The sequence below is a fragment of the Pituophis catenifer genome, unplaced genomic scaffold (assembly GCF_029215685.1).
Source record: "Pituophis catenifer annectens isolate HBS135680 unplaced genomic scaffold, rPitCat1.0.hap2 SCAF_14, whole genome shotgun sequence".
NCBI lineage: Eukaryota > Metazoa > Chordata > Lepidosauria > Squamata > Colubridae > Pituophis > Pituophis catenifer.
In genome coordinates, this window is record NW_027256894.1 from 18,275,825 (window position 1) to 18,302,700 (window position 26,876).

General features: G+C 40.9%; 1 protein-coding gene across 1 annotated transcript in view; it reads right to left on the reverse strand.

The window, feature by feature from the left end:
• Nucleotides 1–23,480, reverse strand: part of MYO5C (myosin VC) — a 40,903-nt gene extending 17,423 nt beyond the window's left edge. Inside the window, exons 1-23 of the mRNA XM_070953794.1 lie at nucleotides 23,338–23,480; nucleotides 20,661–20,817; nucleotides 19,739–19,882; nucleotides 18,209–18,294; nucleotides 17,062–17,165; nucleotides 16,392–16,492; nucleotides 14,963–15,228; nucleotides 14,424–14,505; nucleotides 13,427–13,567; nucleotides 11,914–12,039; nucleotides 10,900–10,983; nucleotides 9,978–10,112; nucleotides 9,148–9,245; nucleotides 7,820–7,906; nucleotides 7,231–7,342; nucleotides 6,742–6,953; nucleotides 6,021–6,186; nucleotides 5,082–5,228; nucleotides 4,828–4,992; nucleotides 3,795–3,888; nucleotides 3,093–3,156; nucleotides 1,990–2,170; nucleotides 1,382–1,475 (exon numbers count right to left, since the gene is read on the reverse strand). Of these exons, the coding sequence (XP_070809895.1) occupies nucleotides 1,382–1,475; nucleotides 1,990–2,170; nucleotides 3,093–3,156; nucleotides 3,795–3,888; nucleotides 4,828–4,992; nucleotides 5,082–5,228; nucleotides 6,021–6,186; nucleotides 6,742–6,953; nucleotides 7,231–7,342; nucleotides 7,820–7,906; nucleotides 9,148–9,245; nucleotides 9,978–10,112; nucleotides 10,900–10,983; nucleotides 11,914–12,039; nucleotides 13,427–13,567; nucleotides 14,424–14,505; nucleotides 14,963–15,228; nucleotides 16,392–16,492; nucleotides 17,062–17,165; nucleotides 18,209–18,294; nucleotides 19,739–19,882; nucleotides 20,661–20,817; nucleotides 23,338–23,465 (2,974 nt within the window). The 5' untranslated portion in view covers nucleotides 23,466–23,480. The remainder of the gene's footprint in view (nucleotides 1–1,381; nucleotides 1,476–1,989; nucleotides 2,171–3,092; nucleotides 3,157–3,794; nucleotides 3,889–4,827; nucleotides 4,993–5,081; nucleotides 5,229–6,020; nucleotides 6,187–6,741; nucleotides 6,954–7,230; nucleotides 7,343–7,819; nucleotides 7,907–9,147; nucleotides 9,246–9,977; nucleotides 10,113–10,899; nucleotides 10,984–11,913; nucleotides 12,040–13,426; nucleotides 13,568–14,423; nucleotides 14,506–14,962; nucleotides 15,229–16,391; nucleotides 16,493–17,061; nucleotides 17,166–18,208; nucleotides 18,295–19,738; nucleotides 19,883–20,660; nucleotides 20,818–23,337) is intronic.
• Between the last annotated feature and the right edge of the window lie 3,396 nt (nucleotides 23,481–26,876).

A 26,876-nucleotide genomic window follows, 5' to 3' on the forward strand; every position in this document is an offset into this window, starting at 1 on the left:
CACCTTCAAAGTCCATTCTTCAATAGTAGGCAAAACAACCCTTTTCCAATATTGACCAATCAATAACCTAGCTGCTGTCACCATGTACAATATCAATTTTGTTTCACCCATTGAAAAACCCTTAACTATACCCAATAAAAACAATTGAGGAGAAAATTGGAATTTTTTCTTCAAAACAGTTTTACTTGATAGCTACGAATCAGCTTCATCTAGTTTCTGCCTTCCATATTTTATTGGAATTGCTTTCCTGGACTCTATTACCATTGCCTTCCATTTCCATTGCATGCTGGTTGGGGAATTCTGGGGGTTGAAGTCCACACATCTTAAAATGGCCACGATTGAGGAACACTGGTCTAAGGAATTTTGGGAGTTGGACTCCCATCACGTGAAGAAGAGATCACGTTGGAAAAAGCTGCTGTAACTAAGAACATCTACGATCTACAAATGGTCCCACCATGTCCATCACAAAGTAATCACACTGAAAGTGTTTTACAATAGTGGCCAAAGTTGTGGAAACCTTTTGGGGAAAGTATATTTTCGTGGTTTGATGGCTAATAACACCACTTTTTTTTTTTTTTGGAGTTTCAAGATAATCCTATTCCACTGCTGGAATGGCCTGGGAATAGCCCAGACCTTCACCCAATTGAAAATCTATGGAGCCGACTCAAGAAACTGGTTAGTCAGAAGCGACCCAGCAATCAAACCCAGTTAATAGAAACCATCATTCAATCTTGGTTTCACATTATAACAGCTGCAGAGCTAAAAGACTTGGTTCATTCCATGGGAAGACGTTGTAAGGCTATCGTTCATGCTAAAGATTACCCAACTAAATATTAATTGACATGCTGATAATGTTTGTATGTCTCGTTTTTTTCTATGGTGATAATTTTTGTATATCTTGTTTTTTCTACGTGCTTCACTTTTCTTCTTTATACTGTAACTGCTATTCTAATAGCAAATCCTTCATAAAAGTGATCGCATTACATTCTTGATTAAATTATCTTTCCATTGATATATAATTTTAGGGTACTACTCCAAAAAAAAAAAAATAGTGGTGTTATTAGCTAGTTTTAGAAAATACACTTTTCCCAAAAGGTTTCCACAATTTTGGCCACTACTGTATATCCCACTAATTCAGTTTATTGGTTCAGGAAATAGTCTTGAGAAATGCTGATTTTGACGTTTTGCTGATTAATTCTCTCAGTTTCAACCCCTTCATTTCCCTCTTTTTTGTGCTCAATGCCTCTGTATTTCCAGAGTCATCGTATAAATGTCCACAGATGAGTTCAAAACGGAAGGCTATATAATTATAGCACTTGGACTGTGAAATCCATTTGCCGGCACATTTTAATTATGGGAATGAGTGATGTTTTCCAATTACCTCTCATTTCACGCTTCTGGAATTGTAGTTGTTTCTCCGCATCCAGTTTCTGAGTCTGAAGGAAATCTATTTCTTTTCGCAATTCAGGGATTGTCTGAGTTCATTAAACATTGATAGAAACGAGACATCGTTCAATGAGATGCAAATAATGAGGCAAAACGGACAATACTACAATAGCCACAATCCCAAAGATAAAATGACAGCCAGTAATTTGGAATTACGTTTAAGTTTTAGGATTAATTGGGTCTAGAGAATAGAATAGAGTAGAACAGAATAGAGTAGAGTAGAGTAGAGTAGAATATTAAACTAGATACACCCAGTTCCTGCAATGCTTCATTGTATGTTTTAGCCTCCAGCCCCCTAATCATCTTTGTTGCTGTTCTCTGCACTCTTTAGGTAGGAAGCGTAGGGAAAGAGTAGCGAAAATAAGAATAAAATGTGCAGCATATGAATATAACAATAAACATATAAGAGTAACAGTGCACAGCCTATGAAACCAGGAATTTGAATAAAGTAAGAAACAATCCCAAATTAATATCCATCTATTTCATTTCTTATGTCTATGGAGATTCTTAATCATTTCTTCATTTCTTCATTTCTTATCCTACCTTTATTTGGTTTGAAAGCTCCTCTATTTCTGTTTTTAAGCCGTCCTGAGCTTGTTGCATTTCTTGAATCCAATTTTGCAGCTGAGCGTTTTCCTCTTTGAGAAGCATTATTTCTGCATTGAGTGACTCTATCCTTTTTTCATAATCTTGTTTTTGGCTCTGGAAATTTTTCTCCAATATTCTATAAAGATTCAGAAGGACATCCTCATTTTTCTAGGAATAGAATTCTACACGTCTAAGACACAAGTCAATTACAGATCTGCAATCTCTCTCTTGTATATCTGTTTATGGCATATAACAACAAGGTGAAATATATGATTTTTTTAAAAAAAAGTTGATAATAAAAGAACAGAAACAATAAAGCAGCAGCATTACACAAGTATAACTTTCACTCCTTTTCTTTCAGCAGCCATATTTTAATCAGAAGATGTGTATCATATGTTTCTCAACGTTGGGAACTTTGATGCATGGACTTCAACTCCCAGAATTCCTCCTGCTGGCTGGGGAATTCTGGGAGTCGAACTTCATACATTTTAAATTTGCTAAAGTTGAGAAACACTGATGTATATGCCAGTAACTTTGAAAAAAGAAAGAAAAAAACCACCATTTTTAAATGACAATCCTTTGGAAATCCAAGGAGCTGCCTTATTCTAACAATATGAGACTGAAGGCACAAAGCTCATATAATTATTAAGATGTTGGCAAATAGACTTTCTCCACAGGATTACAAGGTCATTCCAGAAATCACAAAAAGTTGTATTGTGATTGCTCCCCCTGGAGATCTGGAACTATAACAGCAGGCCTTGTTCAATGCTCTTAATTTCTAAATTTTCTATTTTCTAAATAGGGTTGTGCGAAAAGCTCATATAAAACAGCCCAATTATTCTTTGCAAACTTTCCCACGGCTGGAGAGTCAATGCTATTTTTTTTTCAGGATTGACCCTGTATTTTTAGAACGGAGTATGTATACTTCCTGCTTATACGCCCTACTTAAATTAATACTTCTTTGCTTTTTTAAAAAAATTATTCACTTCCTTTGCAAACAAGAAAACCAATACTCTTTAAGAAAATGGCAATTTGAAAAAAGAAGTTAAATTCCATACATTCGTTGCCTTTCCTCTTTTTGAACGTCAGAGAATAACTGCTTCGTCAAATTATCCAGTTTATCTGAAGAAAGATAACACATTTAAAGAAAAACCTAAGAATAGCATAATTAAAATTAAGCCAGATGTCATTTTAAAGACTATCACACAAAGCTTAGAAAGTTTAATTTTATATGAAGTAAGTGTACATAGCAGTCTACAATAGATGGGAGAGACATTACAATTTTCTAAAAAGCCAAATCTGTACTTATCATAAAGTGAATTTAATATTAAAGCATTAAAGTTGTTGCCTTCCAGTTATACTAATATATCTGCCAACTATCATGGACAAAGGCATTTGTTTAGATGAATGCCAAGATCATATTAATTTTTTAAAAAGCATGGTTATAAGAACATTGGTATTGTGAATATTGTGTCCTTTGATCTCTTTTTTAAAAATCTCTTGCTCCTTTATTACTGGCTATTATATTTTCTGGCTAGTGGTCTTAACCATGCTTTGTAAGCCCTAAATCTTAATTCACATAATATAAGAACTATAAACCAGAGTCTGCAAGGCAGAAAGATAGGATTCACTCAACACACAATGCCAAAACTGTGCTTTTGTTCAAGATCCTGGCTGGTAAATTCTACTTTATATTATTGCTTATTATGAAGCTAGTATGAAAAGATCAAAGTAGCAACTAATTCTCAGAATAATCTTACCTTTCATTTCCTCGGTTTTCTTTTGAAGTTCTTTTTCCAGCTTCTTCTTCTCTTCCCGTAGCCCCAAGTTGTGATTTTCAAGGGCTGAGACCCTCTATAAGGAGAAGATAAGGCAGGGAAAAAATATGTGAAAATTCATTTATTTTAAAACTATTTATTTTCTCTCCGGGGTTGGCTGAATCATACAGGTAGTCCTTGACTTACGACCTCAATTGAGACCAAAATTCCTGTTGCTAAGTGAGACATTCGTTAAGTGAGTTGTGCCGCATTTTATGCCCTTTCTTCCTTCTGTTGTTAAGTGAGTCACTAGTTAAATTAGTGGTATGGTTGTTAAGTGAATCTGGCTTCTCCGTGGACTTTGCTTGTCAGAAGGTTGCAAAAAAAGGGGATCCTATGACACCCCCCCCGGGACACTGCAATGGTCATAAATATGAATCAGGGTCTGAATTTTAATAACATGACCATGAGGAGGCTGCAATGGATGTTAAGAATGAAAAATGGTCCTAACTCAACATTTTTCGGTGCTGTTGTAACTTTGAACGAACTAAACGAACTGTTGTAACCACGGGTGGGCTTCAAAAATTTTAGCAAGGGGTTCTCTGTCCGATTGCTGGGTGGGCGTGGCCATGGTGGGTGTGGCCTAGTCGGCCTCCTGCACCACGGGCGGGGAGTGTTTTTGCCCTTCCCTGGCTCCGGAGGCTTTCCTTGAGCCTCCGGGAGGGTCAAATCGGCCTCCCCAGGCTCCAGAGGCCCTCTGGAGGCCAGAAATGGGCCCGTTTCCAGCCTTCCCAAACTTCCAGTAGGCCCCTTTTTTGCCCTCCCCGAGCCTCCACACACACCCTGCACTTACTTGCATCCAAAATGGGCCACTTGGGGACTCCTGGGAGGGGTGGAGTCGGGTGGGCGGGGCCAGCCAGGAGTGGGATTTGGGGGTTCTCTGAACTGCACAGAATCTTAGCTAGAGGTTCTCCTCAACCCCTGTGAACCCCCAGCAGCCCAGCCCTGCTGGTAATTACATTCTCTTACGCCTCACCTTTTCATAGCCCATCTTGTTCTTCCTTTCATTTTCTTCAGATATTTTTCTCTGCCCGGTTAATTTTTCAAGGTTCTGTTGAAGTTTTTGAATGGTCTCTATATCACTGGAGTGACTTGAAGCAAGGATGGTCAGCTTTTCCAACAAACTATGATTTTCCTTATTCTAAAAAAAACCAGGATCAGAGCATCCATTAGGCAAGATCAATAAAAATACACGAAGTTATTTGAATGAAGGTGCGACTTCTTAGCTACCTGTTCTTCCAGTTTTTTCTGCAGCCGCTGGACTCTGTACGAAAGCTGGATGTTCAGGACGAAACGGCGAATGCTCTGGAATCGGCGTCTGGCCAGCCATGCCCGAGCGTACTTCTGGAGGATTAAAGCTTTCTGTTCTTCAAGCATCTTTATAAGAAAATTTCATTTATTTATTTATCAAATTTAGAAACCGCCATCTCCCTCGCGGAGCGGGTGAGCAAACTGACAGCACGCCTCATCATCTAATAACCCTCTGTTCAGGGAATAGTTGACTAATTTGCTTAAATCGTAAATAAATTCATCCGCAAAGAGTGTAACAAAGGGAGTGAGTAAAGATAAAGTAAGTAAAGGTAAAAGTAAAGTGAGTGAAGTACTGTTTTCCAGTATGGAAAACACACCAAATCCTAAACACAGGTAAGTTTCAATAGCAGTTTCAATGGGAAATGAAGAGTACACTATTATGTTCTTATTTATCGCTTCCTCAGCTACACTTCACCTCACACATAATAAAATAACAGAATAACAGAGTTGGGAGGGACCTTGGAGGTCTTCTAGTCCAACCCCCCGCTCAGGCAGGAACCCTATACCAGTGATGGTTAACCTTTTGGTGCCAAGTGCCCAAAGCACACGTGTGAGCGCGAATGCATGCACATGTGCCCAAACCCCCAAAATGCAATGGAAGCGCCACCGTGTGCATGCACCCCACCCCTCTGCACCCCATTTTGGCTTTCAGGTTGGTGCAGGAGGTTTTCCAGGCCCAAAATGAGGCACCAATGGGGGCTTGTGCGGCCCCCTCATCTTGCCTCTGCAGGATGTTGTTAAGGCATTGCAACATAGCTGCTGTGAAGCAAAGCCCCCTTAACCATGTTCCTTACTGAATAACAAATACGAAACACCAACGATGGGTCCTTGGTGAACTCGGTTTCGACCGTTTGTTACCTTCCTGTATTTCTTCCTCGCTAGAAATCCTCGAGTGAAGGCCTGGATCGTCAAAGCAGCCACACGGATGAGTTGGCAAAGTCTACGCACTAAATATCCTCGGCTGTATTTCTGGATAACTATGGCAGCCCAGGTTTCCTTCAGGGCTCTGGCAGTTATAGCTTTCCTGGAGAAAAAAAAAGGAATAAGAGGTTTAGTAAGTGAAAGTCTTCCTTAAAGACACCTCAAGAAGGTGCTTTCTATCCAAACCATTATTGTTTGGCTCAGTGGTGAAGTCCAAAGTTTTTTACTACTGGTTCTGTGGATGTGGCTTGGTAGGCGTGGCTTGGTAGGCGTGGCAGGGGAAGGATACTGCAAAATCTCCATTCCCACCCCTCTGAGGCCAGCCAGAGATGGTATTTGCCGGTTCTCTGAACTACTCAAAATTTCCGCTGCCGGTTCTCCAGAACCTGTCAGAACCTGTTGGATTTCACCCCTGGTTTGGATCTGTCTCATGGATCTAACCCAAGGGGGTCTCCAAACTTGGCAATTTAAAGACTTGTGGACTTCAACTCCCAGAATTCCCCAGCCAGCTGGGGAATTCTGGGAGTTGAAGTCAAGTTGCCAAGTTTGGAGACCCCTCGTCTAATCCAGTCAATGGCTTATTTTGCTACAAAATATGTCCATTGGAAAGGTTCCCATTAATCCATGAAGGACCAGTTCGCTTGCTCCTTGCAAATACCGTACAGTCCTCTGTCCGCGGATGTATTGTTGTATGATGACCGCAGCTTGTCTGATGCGGAGGAACTTCTTCCTTTGAAGCCAACCTCGGATGTTCTTCTGAACCATGATGCATGCTTGCCTAAGGCGATCTGACCGCACTTTTTCCAAATAGGCAACCTGACCTGCTCTAAAAAAAATCTTTGTCCTGCCAAATTGATATTGACTTGAATCCTGGAGGAAAAAAAAATAGAAAAAGAAATCAGAATCATCTCTGAGAAGATAGACAGCTATACAAGTAATCCTTGACTTGTAACTATTCAAAGTTATGATGGATCTCCCCAAAAGCTGCTCATGACCTGTTTGGGAAGTTACATCAACCAGACACACACACCCTCCGTGGTCATATAATAATATTTTAGGTGCTTGCCAACCTAAATGGCCATTTAAAGTGTCTCGTGGCCATTCCTTCTGTCCTCCTACAACTAGGGATGGTTAGAGAACTCCTGACCTGGATTAGCCGCTGCAAAACCATCTTGCAAATGTGTTTCTTGTCCGTTAGAGAAAGTTCACTTTGAGACATGAGAATGCTGTAACGGCTGTAAAACTCAATATAAGTCCATCTGTCAAAGGAGGAGAACATTGGACTTGGTCAATCAAAGAGATGAGAAAGTCAACCTTTTGAAGCACTAGAGCAGGGGTCTGCAACCTGGGGCTCTGGAGCCACATGTGGCTCTTTCATCCCTCTGCTGTGTCTCCGTGTCGCTCAAAATATGAGTCACAACCACCAATGTGCGACACCCCCACGTGATTTATTGAGATTTTCGACCCATCTTTTTTTTTTTTCCGGAGTTCAAAATGTTTTTGTTGCATGGAGAAATAAAAATTTGTTTCCTCTGTAGCAGTTCATTGATTTCATAAATGCAACACACTATCGTTTTTTATACATAGCATAAAGGTAAAAAAAAACGATATGCAGTGTTATCTTGAGTTTAGAGGTCAAAAGGGTTTTGTGGCTCCCGGTGTTTTCTTTTCTGTGGGTAACAGGTCCAAATGGCTCTTTGAGGGTTTAAGGTTGCACTAGAGGTATCACATCATACCTTGATGGGTAACTCTGAGAGCTTATACGAATGGTTTCTAACACTCCACATGCTCGTAATTGCTGGACCACCCTTTTGGAGTCAAATCTAAAGAAGAAGAAAAGAAGCACAACAACTGATTTCTGCCCAATTGAAGGACAAATGTGTCCTGTCCTTTTATAAGCTAAATATCACATTCAGTGGTTTCAATATGGAACAAACTAGGAGCAAATTGTTGATTGTGAATTCCATGGTAAAATAAATTATTTTCTTGTGAAGGAGGGATATACCATTTTTACATTCCAGGTGCCATTCTTTGAAGGTTGAGAGCCACAGTGGAGGAGATAATAGCTCACAGTAGATACCATCACGTTGTTGGGCTTGCTGACAAGACCCCGTCAATATTTTCTGGACCCTTAGCACTGTTGCATTAAATTCATAACTTGGCTAAAAGCCAGATAAGCATCTTTATGTACATTAGAAATAAGGTACAATTGATCGTTTCTATCAATATGAAGGTACAATTTTCTTTTCCCCATAATTTAATGCTGATGCTTTTTTCTTCCAGCCCTTCTGTTCCTTAATGGACCTTTTGCTCTGGGTTTCGCAACCTTGGAGTTAGCCATCTCGTTTATAAAACGAACTTTCAACTCATACTATTCTAAATTTGAATCGTATTCCGTAGGAATTTTCCTAAGAACAGGCACATAAACATCTGTTCTGACCTAGGCTTCCTAAGAGCATGAAGCAGACTCCTTGTCCTAACAAAAAACCCTTTTTATTAAGTTACTGTGAATTCTTCTTATTCACATCCAGCAAAGTGTTTCAAGGGAGAATTTACTGTCACAGACCTTTCTGGCTTGGAGAGCTGCCAGGCCGATATCTTCAAAACTTGGCAAGGAATCTTAGAGAGTCATGAACCAATTAAGCGAACTAATTGTCTCCTGGAAACTCCCCTCCCCTTTCGCTCCTCTTTTATTCCCTCTGGCCATCCATCGTCCACCTGTGGCCTTACTCCCAAGTCGACCCTTGTTCTTTAGCTGTTCCCTTCGTCTGGCAACTCTGCGCATGCGCACACTGGGAACAGGCTCCAGCTGTTTGTCTGCCTCACTGATGTCTGACTCCGAAGGCAGCTGATAACTGGCATCCGGCCCTGGCCCTCTCTCTGCCTCCGATGCAGAGCCCTCATCAGAGCCTTCCCCAGACTCCAGGACTGGCCCATCTTCCTCCCCAACCTCCTCACTGTCCGAATCTGCTGCCAGCTCCGCTGGCGGGACACAACATCATCTATAAATTCTATACGTACTCATATAATATATATTTAAACTAACGTTTTCTTTCATACTCACTCAAATGCTAACTTTTGATCATTTGGTTTTATGCATCGGACATAATGTGGTGTGGTGGCATTAAGAGTCTCCATTAATAAATATAAGGAACTGCGAAACTGAAATATAGTAAAAAAAAAAAAAAGTTTGTTTGAACTTTTAGAATACAGCAACATCTTTCCGGCTAGTTTATGAATGGAAGATATGTTTAATTTATTACAAGCTTCATACTAATGACAGCCCTTATTGTCGAAACAAGTGAGTGTACAGAAACTCAATGATCCTGGAGGATGGAGGTTTGGGGGCAGGGGTGAAATCCATCAGGTTATGATAGGTTCTGGAGAACCGGTAGCGAAAATTTTGAGTAGTTCGGAGAACCGGCAAATCCCCATTCGAGGGAATGGTGATTTTGCAATATCCTTCCCCCAGGAGTGGGGAGGGAATGGGGATTTTGCAGTATCCTTCCCCCAGAAGTGGGGAGGGAATGGGGATTTTGCAGTATCCTTCCCCCAGGAGTGGGGTGGGAATGGAGATTTTGCGGTATCCTTCCCCTGCCATACCCACCAAGCCACACCACGCTCACCAAGCCATGCCCACCGAACCAGTAGTAAAAAAATTTGAATTCCACCACTGTTTTGGGGGTCCATCTGTCATATCTCTTTTAGCCCCCTCCCGCTTTCAGCTCCACTTTGTTCAACCCTTCAGTTGAGCCCCAAATTCCTTCCCAGCCCAAGATTGTTTAAGGCAAAGTAAGAAAATAGATCCAAGAACTTGAACAATCCTGCATGCATTTTTTTTTTTAAATCTCACTGTTTATCAAACTTGGTAACTTGAATCTAAAACAAAAATACCTTACTTCCAACAGTTGCACGGAACTGTTTGTTAGGTGCCACAATCACTGTTTTTGCAGACTTAACTTTGATTGCAGAGCTGAACGGGGAAAGAGGTACTGGGCCATCCTGGAAGAAGTTGGCAAAGAGCCAAAACTACAAAGAGATGAAAATTAAAATTAGATAGCACGACAGGTGGTCTTCGATTCAATAACTGTTTATTTAACAACCGTTCGAAGTTGCAATTTTTATACCGTGACTTTTTAAGCAGCCCTTCAAGCGAATGGGGGAAGAAATGTATTTTCAGACCTGCAAGATTCTCTTCATGCAACTTTACAATAAAGTAGACTTAGTTGCAATGGATGGCTGTGAAAGTTGGACCATAAGAAAGGCTGAGCGCCAAAGAATTGAGGCCTTTGAACTCTGGTGCTGGAGAAGACTCCTGCGAGTCCCTTGGACTGCAAGGCGATCCAACCGGTCAGTCCTAGAGGAGATCAGCCCTGACTGCTCTTTAGAAGGCCAAGATCCTGAAGATGAAACTCAAATACTTTGGCCACCTAATGAGAAGGAAGGACTCACTGGAGAAGAGCCTAATGCTGGGAACGATGGAAGGCCAGGGGTCGCGATGGGTCAGCCATGACTTTGCAACTAACAACAACAACAAAGACTTAGCTCATCTGGCCCTACTTTCTGTTTGGTCTACCTTGCAAGGCTGACACAGGGCTTGGTGGAGCCAACTTTCTGCTCACAATGACTTGACCAGATGGACACATTCAGTTCCGGCCAGACATTGCCAGAGGCATCCCTGTTTTGTGCCGTTTGAGGTTTAAGCATCCAAAAAGGATGGTGTTTAGCTGTGATCATTTCCAGACATCTTGCAATGTTGCGCTTAGCAAAACTATAATAGCTAAAGTATTGTGGAATCATAAAACAATATATTTACCTTACTGTTTCTCAAGATATCAATCAGTACTTCATATACAGTGTCCCGATTTTTTTCTAGAAATCCTTCACTTTTATATTCTACCTGTTTAAGGAAGATTATGGAACAATGATCAATCACAGAGCAGTGAAGATACAGAGGTGGGTTTCAGCAGGTTCTGACCAGTTCTGGAGAACCGGTAGCAGACATTTTGAGTAGTTTGGAGAACCTGTAGTTAAAAATCTGACTGACCCCACCAGATCAAACAAGATCTTCAAGGGATCACAGACAATTAGATAATTCCTTGTAAGGAGATATGGGCATGAATTTCAGAAGGAAGGAAGATCTACAAACTTCTCCTTTCATTCCCAAATAAAACGTTCTATCGTAATCTTAGAAAATCCACAGCATGTTTGGACTAAAATGAGAAGCTTCTGTAGAAATCAAAATAACTCATTGGCAAAATTGTTTCAGAAGCTCATGTCACTCACTCCTTTTAAATCATGGCCTTGTTTACAGAAATAGCATCATTTCTGTGGAGATGGATGAAACTTTATTAACTCCGTATAGGTGAATAAATCATGACAAAGGATGAAGTTTCATTCTAGGAAATAGAAAGGTGTCATTTCTTTTGTCAGGAATGGAAGCCATCTTTTGCATTGGGCCTTCAGGCCTGCCACAATTACTACTGTGGGAAACTGGGAGAGGGGATTGTATGGAGCAGGGGTGATATGTAGTCATAATAACATTCTTTTCTCAGAGAGTCAAGGCCGTCTTGCCCTGCACCTGGAGGGAAGTGGTTAAGAAACATCTCCAGTTGGGACGGTGCTTTGATTGGACCTTGTGATGGACTTGTGAGGGAGTGGGAGGGGCTTAAACTTTCTTTTGGATGGGGAAAACCTGGAAGCTTTCAGATTTGGGTTTTCCCAGATGTGCCAATATGACATCTCTAATAAAGTGGAACTTTGAGGAACTCCTGGCCTTGGAGTTTTCTTTCGTTGGGACCCTGATATCTTTTCACATTGAGCACCTTACCTTGTCAGCAAAGTGCTGGATAATAAAAGAAGTATTTGACATTCTTGGTTTTTCAAAGAGAGGGTTCTTGTTCATAAAATTATTATATAGCTTCTGGAGCCAATTTTCGTCAGTTCCTTGAGGTAGCTGTTTCGAAAAAAGCAAACATGGCATATCTAAAATTAGAAGCGACCAATGAAAATACTTATTGAACGAACAAAGTGGTTGGTTGGTTGGTTGAATGACCCACTTCTTCTATACAACACAAGATTGTGTACAGTGCTCCCTCCTCCTTTTTCTACACAACCATCTTAGCTTTTTTGTTCTATAATGCAAGATAGTGTTGTAGTCCACCAGCGGCCAGTGGATCTGGCAGCAGATTCGGACAGTGAGGAGGTTTGGGAGGAACATGGGCCAGTCCTGGAGTCTGGGGAAGGCTTTGACGAGGGCTCTGCATCAGAGGTAGAGCTGGGGCCAGGGCCGTCGGACAGTTATCAGCTGCCTTCAGAGTCGGACATCAGTGAGACAGAAGAACAGCTGGAGCCTGTTCCCAGTGTGCGCATGCGCAGAGCTGCTAGGAGAAGGGAACAGCTAAGGAACAAGGGCCGACTCAGGAGTAAAGCCACAGGTGGACAGTGAATGGCCCCTCCCATAGGGAATAAAGAGGAGCGAAGGGGAGGGAGTTTGCAGGAGACAATTAGATCAATTCATTAGAGTAAAGATCTGTTCCTGACTTCTTGCCAAGTATTGTCTACTCCAGCATTTGGAAGATATCGGCTTTGGCAGCTCTCCAACTCTGATAAAGGTCTGTAGTTGTGAAATCTCTGGGAAGACTGTTGGCTGGGACTTTGTTTGAAAGGAATTCCCTTTAAATTAAGTAAAAAGGGTTTTATCGGGATGAGTCTGCTTCGTGCTCTTGGGAAGCCTAGGTCAGAACAGATGGGTTGCAATCTCGAACACCTCTATCCTTCTCTCTGACTGAATTCAGACTTCTCATAGTCGTCATGATTTATTAAATGGCTGAGCCACAACTGCGATATCCCAAAATAACTTGTGGATAACTTCCACGCAGGAAGAAACACCTGTTGCTGCTACATTTCACTACCAACATCCTGAACTGATCAGGCTTAGCTGGAGTTACCAAATGCAGTTAGTAGGATTCCACACACTGCAATAAAGCATTTGATTCTGGCTTGATTCATCAATCCAAGACATTTTTTGGCTCAGATGCAAATTCTCCAAAATTGGCTATATCTGCATCTCTGCTTAACAGACTCCAGAGTTGCCAGTTTCAAGTATATTTCGTGTCCTACTTTGATGGGAAATGGCATCCGCATAAATAGGCTTAAGAGACAGAAACGATGAAGATGAATTTTGGGTTGGCAAGGCGTCTTGCTAATATGGCTAAAAAGCATTAAGATGGCGAAATTGCAAAACTGCCTTTTGCAAGGATTTTTAAAGAAAATTAGCAAAATAAAAAATAAAAAATGGGAGGTTAGATTTGGGTTTGTGAAATTAAGACGTTGAAACTTACCAAGCATTCTTCATCCAAAAGTTCTAGAATGCCCATTTTAGCTTCAATCAGATCGATGACAGGCTGATTGTCATAAAAATCAATTAACGTCCATGGGATATTTTCCTTCATGTATTCTTCTTGTTCAAGTTTAAAGACATGCTAAAAAATGATATTGCCAATTTAATCTCACAAATATCGTCGGTTGTTTCATGAGTCACACATCAAAACTCAAGTGCTGCTTAACAATACTGAATTCTTTTTGAGAAAAGATATTTAAACATCAACCACACCATGATAGAATTATCCAATCTAATATCCTGATTGAATGTAAGGCTGGAGAGGATATAAAGATTTTACTTATCCAGTCCAAGTCTCAAAGAAATGACTCTGTTCCTCATAATCTTCCCAACTTTCAACCATCACAGATACCAGATTTTAAGATTTATGTTCTCCATCATCCTCTGAGCGACACTCTTCATACAATCACATCTTCCTTATTCAGCTATTTATTGATGTACCTTACTATTCCATTCTAGTTCCCAAATTACATTTTACTTTTTTCCTCTTCAGTGGAAATAAACGAATCTACAATATATCTCTCTTCACTCCACCTGGTTGAAGAGTTATGGCCTCTTTGCACATATTCATTGGGGTTTCTGAAGATTGTCCTATTTAGAACATGCAAAGATGATTTAGTTGCTTGCTTTCTCACCAGCTCAAGATAATCAAGCTGTATAAAGATAGGCATTTCAAAGGAATGTTACATTTGAGATTAAGGTTAACCAAGTGAAAGCGTGCCTGGATTAGACTTCCATAATCATGGCCACTGAAGTTGTTTTACATGCAGAATAATTATAAGCAACTCTGAACCAGATCTTTTAAAAATTCTACACACCAATACATTTTTAGCTTTGAGTTTTACTGCCAAAAATAAGTTAATTTTTTTTTTCCTGGAATACCAACTCAGGACAAATTTTAATCCAAACTAACGGACATCCGTTAAAAAATATCATACCAGGTTGAATTGTTGCTGTAGTTTTTCATTGGCATAGTTGATGCAAAATTGTTCAAAGCTATTCAGGTCAAAGGTTTCAAATCTGAAATACATGGTAGAAAGTTTTGATGTTTAGATTGGAAAATAAATCTATGACATGATCCTTTTTTGTAGTGTGTTTGAGAGGCAATGCAGAAAAATTGCTTTGGGGCAAAAGATATTAACAATATTCTTGTACTATATCATGTTAGAATGACAGATTTGTAGATGATTCTTGACAAATGTATCTTTTCTCTTATGTACACTGAGAAATTCCTTGTGTGTCCAATCACACTTGGCCAATAAAGAATTCTATTCTATCTATTCTATCTATCTATCTAGTTGCCGAACCTCTGAGTTTTGATCACGTGACCATGGGGAAATACTGCAGTGGTTATAAGTGTGGAAAACAGCTGTAATTTTGAATGGTCACTAAAGGGAATGGTTGTAAATTGAGGACTACTCGTACAACAGAGGATTTAAAACATGCTGGGTTACTTCTGAAAAATAGATCACCTTACCCATAAATGTCCAGAACACCAATAAAGCTATGTTGTTTGCCTGAAAAATGCAAGGCCTTATTAATTTTTTCCACAATGAAATCGAAAAGATGAGAATAAATCTTCTTGGCCAAAGCATCTCGAGCGTTCACAGCTTGGAGTTTCGTCATTGGCTTTACTACGGTTTCAGAGGTAGTAATAATTTTCCTGTGACAAAGCCACTGAGCTATTTTATCGCTTTCGACTCCCAGGAGTTCACAAAATATATTAAGATGTTTGTCGTCCACCTTTGAAGCAGAAAGAAGAAACCTATCGTCACTGGGCATTTCAATCACCAAAACTGCTACAGCTTCAAAATGCAATATATATTTTTTTTAACATGCAGTGAGTAGCTTGATAGTCCACAGATCCTGGTTTTGCAGTTCTACTTCCTAGAATTGTTTCTCAACCTTAGCAATTTGACAATGAGTGGACCAACTCCCAGAATTCCCCAGCCAGCATGACTGTCTGGGGAATTCTGGGAGTTGAAATCCTCTCATCTTAAAATTACTAAGATGAAGAACCCCCCCCCCCTTTTTTTTAACAACCCTGTAATCCCTTAATTCAGGGTAGAGTAGGGATGACTGAATGGAGCTGAGTGTTTACTGGCTGGATGCCCTTCCTGACACCTACAAGGAGTTCACAGCAGATTTTTTTTTTCTTTTCATCCTAGGAGAGAAACATCTGACTTAGGTTTGAACTCTCAACCTTCTGACTGGGAGGCCAGTGCCTTCACCACTAGGTCACCATTCATCAAGATGAAGAAACACTGTCCTAGAATATCTAGAACAGGGGTCAGCAATCTGCGGCTCCGGAGCCGCATGTGGCTCTTTCATCCCTCTGCTGCAGCTCCCTGTTGCCAGTCAGCTCCACAATTGATAGGGCTTTTGGTTATGACAGGTAGAGGAAAAAAGAGGCTGTGCTAGGAGGAGACTCTATGGTGTATGTGGGGGAAACTGTACTTCTGGTCGGCAGAGGAAAAAAGGATGCTGCACTAGGAGGAGACTCTATAGTCGGGGAATAGCTCGAGAATTGAACGGGGGGGGGGGGGCATTCCGGTTAGGACCTTTGTGGCTCTTTGAGTGCTTAAGGTTGCCAACCCCTGATTTAGAATATGCCAAGGTTTTACAATCCTGAAACTGAGTGCCAATTCTGCAGAATTTAACATTTAGCTTATTTTTCCTTCTAGATTTGTAAAGGGCCAGAGAAAATCATTAGAGCAATATTTCTCAACCTTGGTAATTTGAAAACGTATAGACCTCAACTTCCAGAATTCCCCAGCCAACAAGGTACTTCCTGCTGAGTGTACCATACTACCTACAAGCCAAAGATTAAGGGATTTAAGGGAAAAAAACATATCAAAACCTTGCATTGTTCATTAAAACATTCTGCCAGTAAATCTTACATTAACAGACGACCTTTCATCGCCAGCGGCACTGATCTGCACATTGCCTAAATGGAGAATAGCGGAGAGTATTTTAAAAACATCCTTCTGGAAGTCTTCCTTCAGGCCTGCAGCGAAAAATGAGCAAAAAATGATCTTCCATTCTGATGTTAAGATTACAAATACCTTTTTACATTAACAGTGTGATTTGATGGACGTCCCCTAAATTCAGTGACTCCTAAAAAGGATGGGGCATGTTGGTTCAGCAGTTAAAAGACTGGAAAGCTGACAGCCGGTGTTCGAGACCTGAGCACCATGGAATGGGGTGAGTTCCCATTCCTTGCTCCTGCCCACCTAGCATTTCGAAACTAGCAAATGTGAGTAGATAAATAGGTACCACTTTGGTGGGAAGATAACAGTGTTCCATGTCCCTTTGGCATACAGCTAAATTGGCCACATGACTATGGAAAATATCTTCGGGCAATGCGGGCTCCCTCCTCAAGAAACAGAGATGAGCACTGTGCCCTAAAATAGGAGACGACTGACAGGGAAAGTTTTGCCTTTTGTACTTAAAAAGGATGCATCGGATAGCATGCCAATTTTTTGCCTAGCTATCAGAAACTGAAGGAGCCACAGCATTTCATAAATATTAGAATTTTTCAATTGTTTTTTTAACAACTAACTTGGTAGATCTTACCTAGCAGGTTGAAAGTTTTTTGAGTTTCCTTCATGTCGGCGCAGTCATTCACTCCTTCAATTGTGGTATTTCTACCCATGTTAGTATAATTAAATTCTTCAGCACTTGCTACAGGTGGAAAGCAAACACATAATCAGATATGCTGACGATGGAGGAACAGACTCCTAGGAATGGGTCAGAGGCTTTTAAAAGAATTTTTTCTGCAATCTCTTCAGCCAAGAAGAAAATGCTAAAAAATGCTACTGGTTCACCAAACCGGTAGTTAAAAAAAAAAGTAAAAAAAAAAGTTCTGAAGATCACCTGAGCGACGCGCGATTGTTGGAACTTTTTTTTTTTTTACTTTTTAAAGCATTTTTAACGACCAGTTTCAGAGAACCGGTAGTAAAAAAAATGCTTAAAAAGTAAAAAAAATAAATTTCCAACAATCACGCGTCACTCAGCTGATCTTCGGAACTTCTTTTTTTTTTTACTTTTTAAGCAATTTTTTACTACCGGTTCTCCAGAACGGGTAGTTAAAAATGCTTTAAAAAGTTAAAAAAAAAAAAAGGTTCCGATGATCGCGTGCCACAGCTGTGATCGTCAGAACCTTTTTTTAAATTTTTTAAAGCATTTTTTACTACCGGTTCTGAGAACCGGTAGTAAAAAATGCTTTAAAAAAGTTTTTAAAAAGGTTTCCCAAGCTCGCGTGCCACAGCTGATTCCCTCCCAGCTGTTCTACTTACCTTCCGAAGCCTCCTTTTGGTGTGTACTGTGCATGTGTGTTAGCGCATGGCGGGCATGCGCAGGCAGCGAACTGGTAGTAAACCGATTCAGATTTCACTACTGGATTGTGGGGTTTATGAAATCAGGGTTAACATTAAGCCATTATGCGCAATAAGTCTTCCCCATCTCCAAAATGCTTTGCTTAAAGATTCCGATCGATTTCTAATTCAAAAGGTTATTTACAACTCTTATGATGCTTTAACGAATCCCTTTAATAATTAGCCTGGTGAGGTTTACCAAACTGGGAGCATGTTCTGCCCACATGAGAACATTCAGTCTTATAAAGATGCCCCCAAACAAAGAACGGAATCCTCCCCTGTGAATTACGCACCAAACTGATATAATAAAGCAATAAAAGAGATGAATCTGTTAGGCGATAGGTAACATACCCAGCTGAAGATGCTTAAATTCGGGTCTCTGAGCCGATGCACACAGCTGATAGAATATGTGATAATTTCTTTCATTTTCTGACTGCAAATGAAAGGAAGAAAAAGATAAAACTAGAAATAGTTCGGACGGTTTGCTGACAGAAATGAAATGTTGATTTATGGATTTGAAGATTAAGAAAGATGTAAAGATGAAGGGCTGAAGAGGAAGCTTCTAAGAGGAAGGAAGGACTATAAAATTGTAACTGAAAAGAAGGTCTGAAGTCATTATATTTCTTATAGGTTTTTTTCCCTTTCTCTTTTTTCATTTCTTGAGTCTGACCTACCTTCCTTCCTTCCTTCCTTCCTTCCTTCCTTCCTTCCTTCCTTCCTTCCTTCCTTCCTTCCTTCCTTCCTTCTTTCCTTCCTTCCTTCCTTCCTTCCCTCCCTCCCTCCCTCCCTCCCTCCCTCCCTCCCTTCTTTTGATTTGTCTTTTAACCCTTTGGAATTTTTTTTTTAAAAAATGAGTATCAATAAATAATCAACCTTGAAATAATTTCAAAATTTAGAGACAGAAGGCCGCCCAAGTTTCTTTGATGTGGGTTATTCAGAAACTGATGTGTGCAATGCAGTGGGAAGCTTCTAAAATTCCGCGCCCCACCCCAATTTAACCAATTGCTAAATTGTGCAACCTGCTAGCCTCTCAGACAAAAGTGGTTTTGAGCTTTAGCCAAAGCTCTTGCTCCAATAATGCTTTTCACTTCTCCACTGAAAAACAAGAGGAAGCATCTTGAATTATTCTATTTTAATAACAATGCCTCTGAACAATGCTAGAAACCCCCAAAGCAATTTTGTTCTCTTTCATTCTTATTTTGTTCATATGAAGGAACAAAATGTTTTTTAAAACTTTTGATTTTTCAAGTTTTTTTTTAAAGTTTTATTTTATGATCAAACAAGTATACAATATAAGCAATCATTCGAACTATCATCAAGAAAAAAAAAATTAATCCATAATCCATCTCCAAACTCAATCTTCAACCCCTCCTCACCACCCCCCACCCCCGACTTCCCAGAACAAAAACAGGGCATAGATTTCACCAAACATTCGCTAAAATAAACTAGCTAACTGCATGATTTAATAGCTCCCAAGACCCCTTAACTCCCCTTTTACAATTTCATCAACCTCCCTTTTTATAGACTCAAAGTAGCATATAATCCAATAACTCTAAGAGTTTTAAAACCATTAACAAATATTAAGCATTCAGACCTTAAAAATTCTCTTAATATATCAATAAGGTATTCAATTCATTTACAAAAACATTTTTCCCCCTCCTACTTTTCTCAAAATTCAGATATTTTGAAATCTTATAACAAAAAATAAAGTTTTGTTTTGATTTTTCAAGTTTTTTAAGGCCATCTCTGAAACAACATTGCTCCTGAGCACTATGCTGGCTAGACATAAACCTTGAGAGCGTCTCCAGAAGGCAAGAAACATTGCTGGGTCTGAAGTTAGTAGAAACGCACTGATTTCACTGTAAATTTTTACTAACCTGAAAAACAACTCTAGATTTTTCGAGCAGGTATGTTCTCATGTTTGCCCCAATGATCTGGTACTTCTTATCAAAACTGATTTCCATGTATTTTCCAAAACGACTGCTGTTGTCGTTGCGAGTAGTTTTAGCGTTTCCAATCGCCTGCACAAAAGATGAAATTGTTTTAAATTGGAAGTGGCTATTTCTATTAGATGATTCAGTCAGGAAACATTTAGGTTTGGTTTATTGGTTAAGGTGCTGGCTTAGAAACCAGGAGACGGTGAGTTCTAGTCCTGCCTTAGAGATGAAAGCCTGCGGGGTGACATTGGTCCAATCACCAGGAGATGGTGAGTTCTAATCCCACTTTAGGCATGAAAGGTGACTAGGTGACATTGGGCCAATGACCAGGAGACGGTGAGTTCTAGTCCCACTTTAGGCATAAAATCTGGCTAGGTGACATTGGGCCAATGAACAGGAGATGGAGTTTTAGTCCCACCTTAGGCATGAAAGCCAGCTGGTGTCTTTGGACCAAACACCAGGAGACGGTGAATTCTAGTCCCACCTCTGGCATGAAAGCTGGCTCGGTGACTTTGGGCTAAATTATCAGGACACTGTGAGTTCTAGTTCAGCCGCTGCCATGAAAACCAGCTGGAAGAATTTGAGCCAATCACTCTCTCTCAGCCCAACCCAACTCACTGGGTCATTGTTAAGAAAATACCGTGTTTCCCCGAAAATAAAACCCTGTCTTATATTTTTTTGAACCCTGAAATGATTGCTTATTGCCATGCGCTCAAAAGCCCGATTGGGCTTATTATCAGGGGATGTCTTATTTTGGGGAAAAACAGGGTAGGAGGAAGAAGGAATATTAGTACATTCGCCATCTTGAGTCACCTATAAAGTAATAAAGATGTGATACAAATTTAATAATAAAATAATTTACCTCAGTTATCGGATTGCATGCCAACACTTTATCCTCAACTTTAGTGTTGCTACTGGATTTGCTGACCGTCGCAAAATACCTCATGGCGTATCGAGCAGAAACTGTTTTGCCAGCTCCTGATTCCCCACTTACAATAATTGATTGATTTCGGTCGTTCCTAGAGAAGATCATTACATCATCATCATCATCATCATCATCATCAAAATAAGGAAGCTAGAAAATATATTCTTCAAATATCATTATGTTTCTTTTACATTAGATTCCAACTTCGTCTAAGGCGGTATCACCATGATACAAAGATATTTCAGTGTGATTGATATACCGTAAATCTTAAAAATTGTTCTGGGCTCCAAAAAAAAAAAAAAAAAGAAATCAATGAAAATGCTTGCGTGATCACTTTATTGACTCTAAATCAAGAGCCTAGTTGCGTCTTTTCCAACCCCACAACTTTTAGGCATGAAGGTTTTGTGAGCTGCCGTTCATTTCATTGGCTAGACGGAGTAGCTGAACTGACAGGAGATTTAAATTGGGGTAAAGACAACGATAAAGGACCAGAAGGCAGGCTGGCTATGGAAACCCAAGTTACGTGTGAGACGGGTGTACCTTTTCAATTCACAGCTATCGTGTGTGAAAAACTCATTGTGTTAGCCTGGGATGACCTCAAACTTTCTGCTGGGAAGTAAGTGCCATCATCTCTCACTCCATCGTGCTGATAAAACCTCATTTCTGCAAACGGTTCCTTTGGGATCTGCCAGAGAGCATCCTCAAAAGACCGAAGATATTATTTTGCCCTTGTTTGAACTTGAGACTCGATACAGGATAACAGAGTTGGAAGGGATCTTGTAGGTCATCTAGTCCAACCCCCTGTTCGAACAGGAGACCCTAATCCATTTCTGACAGATGGCTGTCATGTCTCTTCTTGAAAGCTTCCGGTGATGAAGCTCCCACAATTTCTGAAGGCAAGTTTGGTTGGTTGATTGTTCTCCCTGTCAGAAAATTTCTCCTCATTTCCAGGTTGAATCTCTCCTTGATCAGTTTTCATCCATTATTCCTGGTCTGGCCTTAACCCTAACCCTCCTGGTGGAGCGAGCTGCATCTAACCACAGGGTGACTCTTTTAATGAATTGTGTTATCTGGAAAATGTGCCGCCAGGCTCCTGATTTTTGGCTATCAGAGACTAATTTCTTTCTTATCTCCTGTCAGGCACAAGTAACCAGGAACAGGAGTTGAGTTCAAAGCATAAAAAGGTTGTTACAGGTAGTCGACTTACAACAGTTCATTTAGTGACCATTCAAAGTTACGACGGCATTGGAAAAAGTGACTTATGACTGTTCTTCACACTTACAATCTGTTCTGTCCCTTCCCACGAGTGGCCTTGCAGAGGCTCAAATAGCCCGGCAGGAACAAACGCAGGCTAAAGAGAATGAAGCTGGCCCTTTAATAAATAGTTCTCTTCCAAAGTGTATATCAGTCCAATAGTTACCAGGCAATGTTCCAAAGGTCTTGGCAGATGGCCAGCAGGTTAATGCAGGAATGCAGACTCTTATCAAAAAACTCCAAACCAACAGTTGTAAATCCACTGCATCCAAAATGCCAACAAATTGTTCACCACACCTTTCTGGTCCAGCCACACCCCTTTTATACTTTGTAGGGTGTGGCCCTACGTCTCCTGACCACACCTCTTGGGATGTGGCAATAGCTGTTCTCTACGATGTCTCCTACGTCTCTCTCTTGCATCCAATAGGGGCTCCCCCTCGTCGTTACCGGCCTCTGTTTCCTCCTCAATTTGGCTGGGCTCCAGAGGCACGTCAGCAACTGTCAGTTCTTGCTGACTCACCAGTGAAGATGGCCCCTCCGGCACATAGCTCGTGACAGCTTCCTCCTCCTCCATATCATCCTCCGACTCAGCATGCGAAGATAAATCAGCCTCCAGGGCCAGGGTCACAACACAATCATTGCAGCATCCCCACGGTCTCACGTGGGGATGCTGCCAGACACTTGGCAACTGACTCATATTTATGACGGTTGCAGTGTCCTGGAGTCCCGTGATCGCATTTTGCGACCTTCCGAACAAGCAAAGTCAATGGGGAATCCAGATTCACTTAACAACTGTGTTACCAACTTAACAAATGAAATGATCCACTTAACAATTGTGGCAAGAAAGGTGGTAAAATGGGGCAAAACTCACTTAACAAATGTTTCACTTAGCAACATAAATGTTGGGCTCAATTATGGTCAGAACTCGAGGATTACCTGCATATGCTACCTATACACTACTGTACTAACAGTCAAGACAAATTGGTGCTTCCGTGTTTCCCCGAAAATAAGACCCTGTCTTATATTTTTTTGAACCCTGAAATAAGCGCTTGGCCTTATTGCCATGTGCTCAAAAACCCGATTGGGCTTATTATCAGGGGATGTCTTATTTTGGGGAAAACAGGGTAGATAAGAGTCAACAGAATTCACAGGGGGCTGGACTTGTGACTACATAAGGATTCCATACTGATGAAGTGTTTGACCCCGCCTTTGGGCTCTGCCTAGTCATCTCCTACACCTCCTTCCATAATCTCTTATGGACTCTAAGAGTCTCTTTCTACGTCCTTCAAAGTTTACAGGGAGAGGCAGGAAGGGGCCAATCTTCACCAAGGTTAATCCCAGGACACTGATCAAAACGTACCTTGCCATTTGTTTGTAAGCCTCTTCCGCCACCGCAAAGATATGGGGATCCATATCTCCCATATTTTGACCACTGTAAGCATGAATGATGGCATCCCCATAAATTGGCAGCTCTTTGTAGGGGTTCATGGCGACCAAAATTATCCCTGGGGATGACACACAGTAGAGAATTTAGAGTTGCACCGAGCTTTCTTCAGAATCCTAGATGCAACGTGGATCGACCCATAGTATTTACCGCTATAGGTGTAGATCAGCCTGGACTCCACAAAGCGAACTCTAAGGTTGTGTAAAACAGCCGGTTCGTGGAGGTAGCTAAGGGCTGTGAGGTCATTTTCTCCAACGAGAATGTCCGGATTTCGTAAAGGTGGCAAAGCAGAAGGATCCACAGGGTAATCCAGCTCCTGTGAGTAAGCCAAGCAAAAAAATAATATTACAAGGTACAGAATAACAGAGTTGGAAGGAACTTTGGAGGCCTTCTACTCCAACCCCCTGCTCAAGTAGGAAACCCTCTCCCATTTCAAACAAATGGTTGCCCAATCTCTTCTTAAAAACTTGCCGTGTTAGAGCATTCACAACCTCTGCAGGCAAGTTGTTCCACTGATTAGTTGTTCTCACTGTTAGGAAATTTCTCCTTAGCTCTATACCTGGGGTGAGCAACCTGTGGCTCTGGAGCTGCATGTGGCTCTTTCATCCCTCTGCTGCAGCTCCCTGTTGCTGGTCAGCTCCACAATTGATAGGGCTTTCAGTTACGACAGGTAGAGGAAAAAGGATGCCACGCTAGGAGGAGACTCTATGGTGGGGAAACCGGACTTCCGGTCAGCAGAGGAAAAAGGATGCCGTGCTAGGAGGAGACTATGATGGGGGAACCGGATTTCCGGTCTGCTCCAGAATTGAATGGGGACTTCCGGTTAGGACCTTTGTGGCTCTTCGAATGTTTAAGGTTGCTGACCCCTGTTCTATACCTAGCTATACAGGTATAGCATAGGTGGTACCTGGCCAATAGAAGTAACTGTGAGAGAGATCTTGGAGTTTTAGTGGACAATCACTTAAATATAAACCAGCAGTGTGCTGCAGCTGCCAAAACAGCCAACACAGTCCTAGGCTGAATTAACAGAGGGATAGAATCAGGATCACATGAAGTGTTAATACCACTTTATAATGCTTTGGTAAGACTACACTTGGAATACTGCATTCAGTTTTGGTCACCACAATGTAAAAAACAATAAAGCACTGCAGGAATTGGGTATGTCTACTTTAATGAAAAGAAGGACTAGGGGTGACATGATAGCAGTGTTCCAATATTTGAGGGGCTGCCACAGAGAAGAGGGAGTCACGCTATTCTCCAAAGCACCTGAAGGCAGGACAAGAAGCAATGGGTGGAAACTAATCAAGGAGACAAGCAACTTAGAACTAAGGAGAAATTTTCTGACAGTTAGAACAATTAACCAGTGGAACAACTTGCCTCCAGAAGTTGCAAATGCTCCAACACTGCAAGTTTTTAAGAAGAGATTGGGCAACCATTTGTCTGAAATTATATAGGGTTTCTGCTTAAGCAATGGGGTGGACTAGAAGACCTCCAAGGTCCCTTCCAACTCTGTTATTCTATTCTGTTCTGAGGTTGGTTCTCTGCTTGATTAGTTTCCATCCATTGCTTCCTGTTCTGTTGCTTTGGAAAATACCATGTATTCTTTATTTATTCTGAAGATATATCTGCTATCTTTACAACCAAAGCGTATCTTGGGTCCAATGGATAAGCCAATATTTTAATAATATTTTTATGTGTTGCCAGTCTACCACCGCCTGTTTAGAAATACCAATTCTTTATTCTCACTGTGCTGTCTTCCAGCTGGAGGTGAAGAAGATGGTCTCCAGGCCTATAATTAGCTGTAATTTCAGCAGACTGCCAAACTTCTTCAGCATCGGGGATCCAAACTCTGTTGTACTACAAGAAAAGAAAAAAAATGCAAACATCAATGGAGTGTTTGGTGGCTTAATTCTTAACAGATTTGATGAGCTCTTCATTTTGTTCTCAAATAAACAAGCTAAACCCAAATACAAATGAGTGTAGCATCAGCAAAAATGAAAATGGCAAACACTGCCTGCCATAATGCATAATTGCAGCTGTTAAATTCGCTTTTAAGAATCTTGTTGCAGTGAGTTCCAAAGGACAATATAGCAGAATTTTCTAGGCTGCAAAAAATAGATTTTTGGGGGGGCATAGGATTTTTAAAAATGTTGCTTTCCTACTGTGAGAAATTTGGCATTGACATCCATTAACTTGAAGTGGGATAGAGGTATTTATCTTTAAGATTAACTTTTAAACATTTAAGTTTAGAGGCTTATAATATTCTATACTATATGAATTAAACTTTGAAAGTTTCCACTTGAACAGTTTGCTTTTGAATGTATAAATTCATATGTCTACTATTGTTGAAAAGGCCTTTTTCCCTTCAAACATCATTGTATCAGCCTTTCTTATGGTCCAACTTTCACAGCCATACATTGCAACGGGAAAACCATAGCCTTGACTATACGCATTTTTGTTGGCAGGGTGATGTCTCTGCTTTTTAGTATGCTGTCTAGATTTGCCATAGCTTTCCTCCCCAGGAGCAAGCGTCTTTTAATTTCTTGGCTGCAGTCCCCATCTGCAGTGATATTGGAGCCCAGAAAATAAAAAAATAAAAATAAACAGTCTTAGACAATATTGGAAATAAATATTAGTTAAGTGCCAAGTTTAATCTGCAATGTACCAGTGGTGGGTTTCAAAAATTTTTTTACTTCTGTGGGTGTGGCTTGTGGGCGTGGCATTGCTTGGTGGGTGTGGCTTGGTGGCGTGGCAGGGAAAGGATACTGTAAAATCCCCATTTCCTCCCAATCAGCTGGGACTTGGGAGGCAGAGAATAGATGGGGGCAGAGCCAGTCAGAGGTGGCATTTACTGGTTCTCCGAACTACTCAAAATTTCCGTTACCGGTTCTCCAGAACCGGCCAGAACCTGCTGAAACCCACCTCTGCAATGTACATATAGCTAGGTTCATACCATACACTAAACGAGTGTTTCCCAAAGTTGGCAACGTGCGGAAATCAACTCCCAGAATTCCCCAGCCAGTTGATGTCCACACACCTTAAAGATTGCAAGTTTGAAAAAAAACACCGTACTAAACCAGACGCACACTTGCAATGTTGCGTATGATCCCAACCAATATGGAGATGGCCTTGCTCGCCTTTCAATGATTGTGAAAGAAATCAATGGATGGACTCTGTGGACTTCCACTCCCAGAATTCTCTAGTCAAAGGGGTAGAGAATTCTGGGGATTGAAGTCCACAGCCCACTTGCTGAAAGGAATGGAGAGCTATCTTTGCACAAATGGCACCTTTGGATTTGTGCACAAAAGAGGTTTTTGAGCTGAAACCCTGCACTACAAGGTGGCTTCCTCTTTATGGTTTTGACACATATGTTAACTTGATCTGATCTTGAAGCAGACTCTTCCAGGCGCCTCCATCTGCAAATATTACGAGCCACCTACAGATCTGGGAACCTG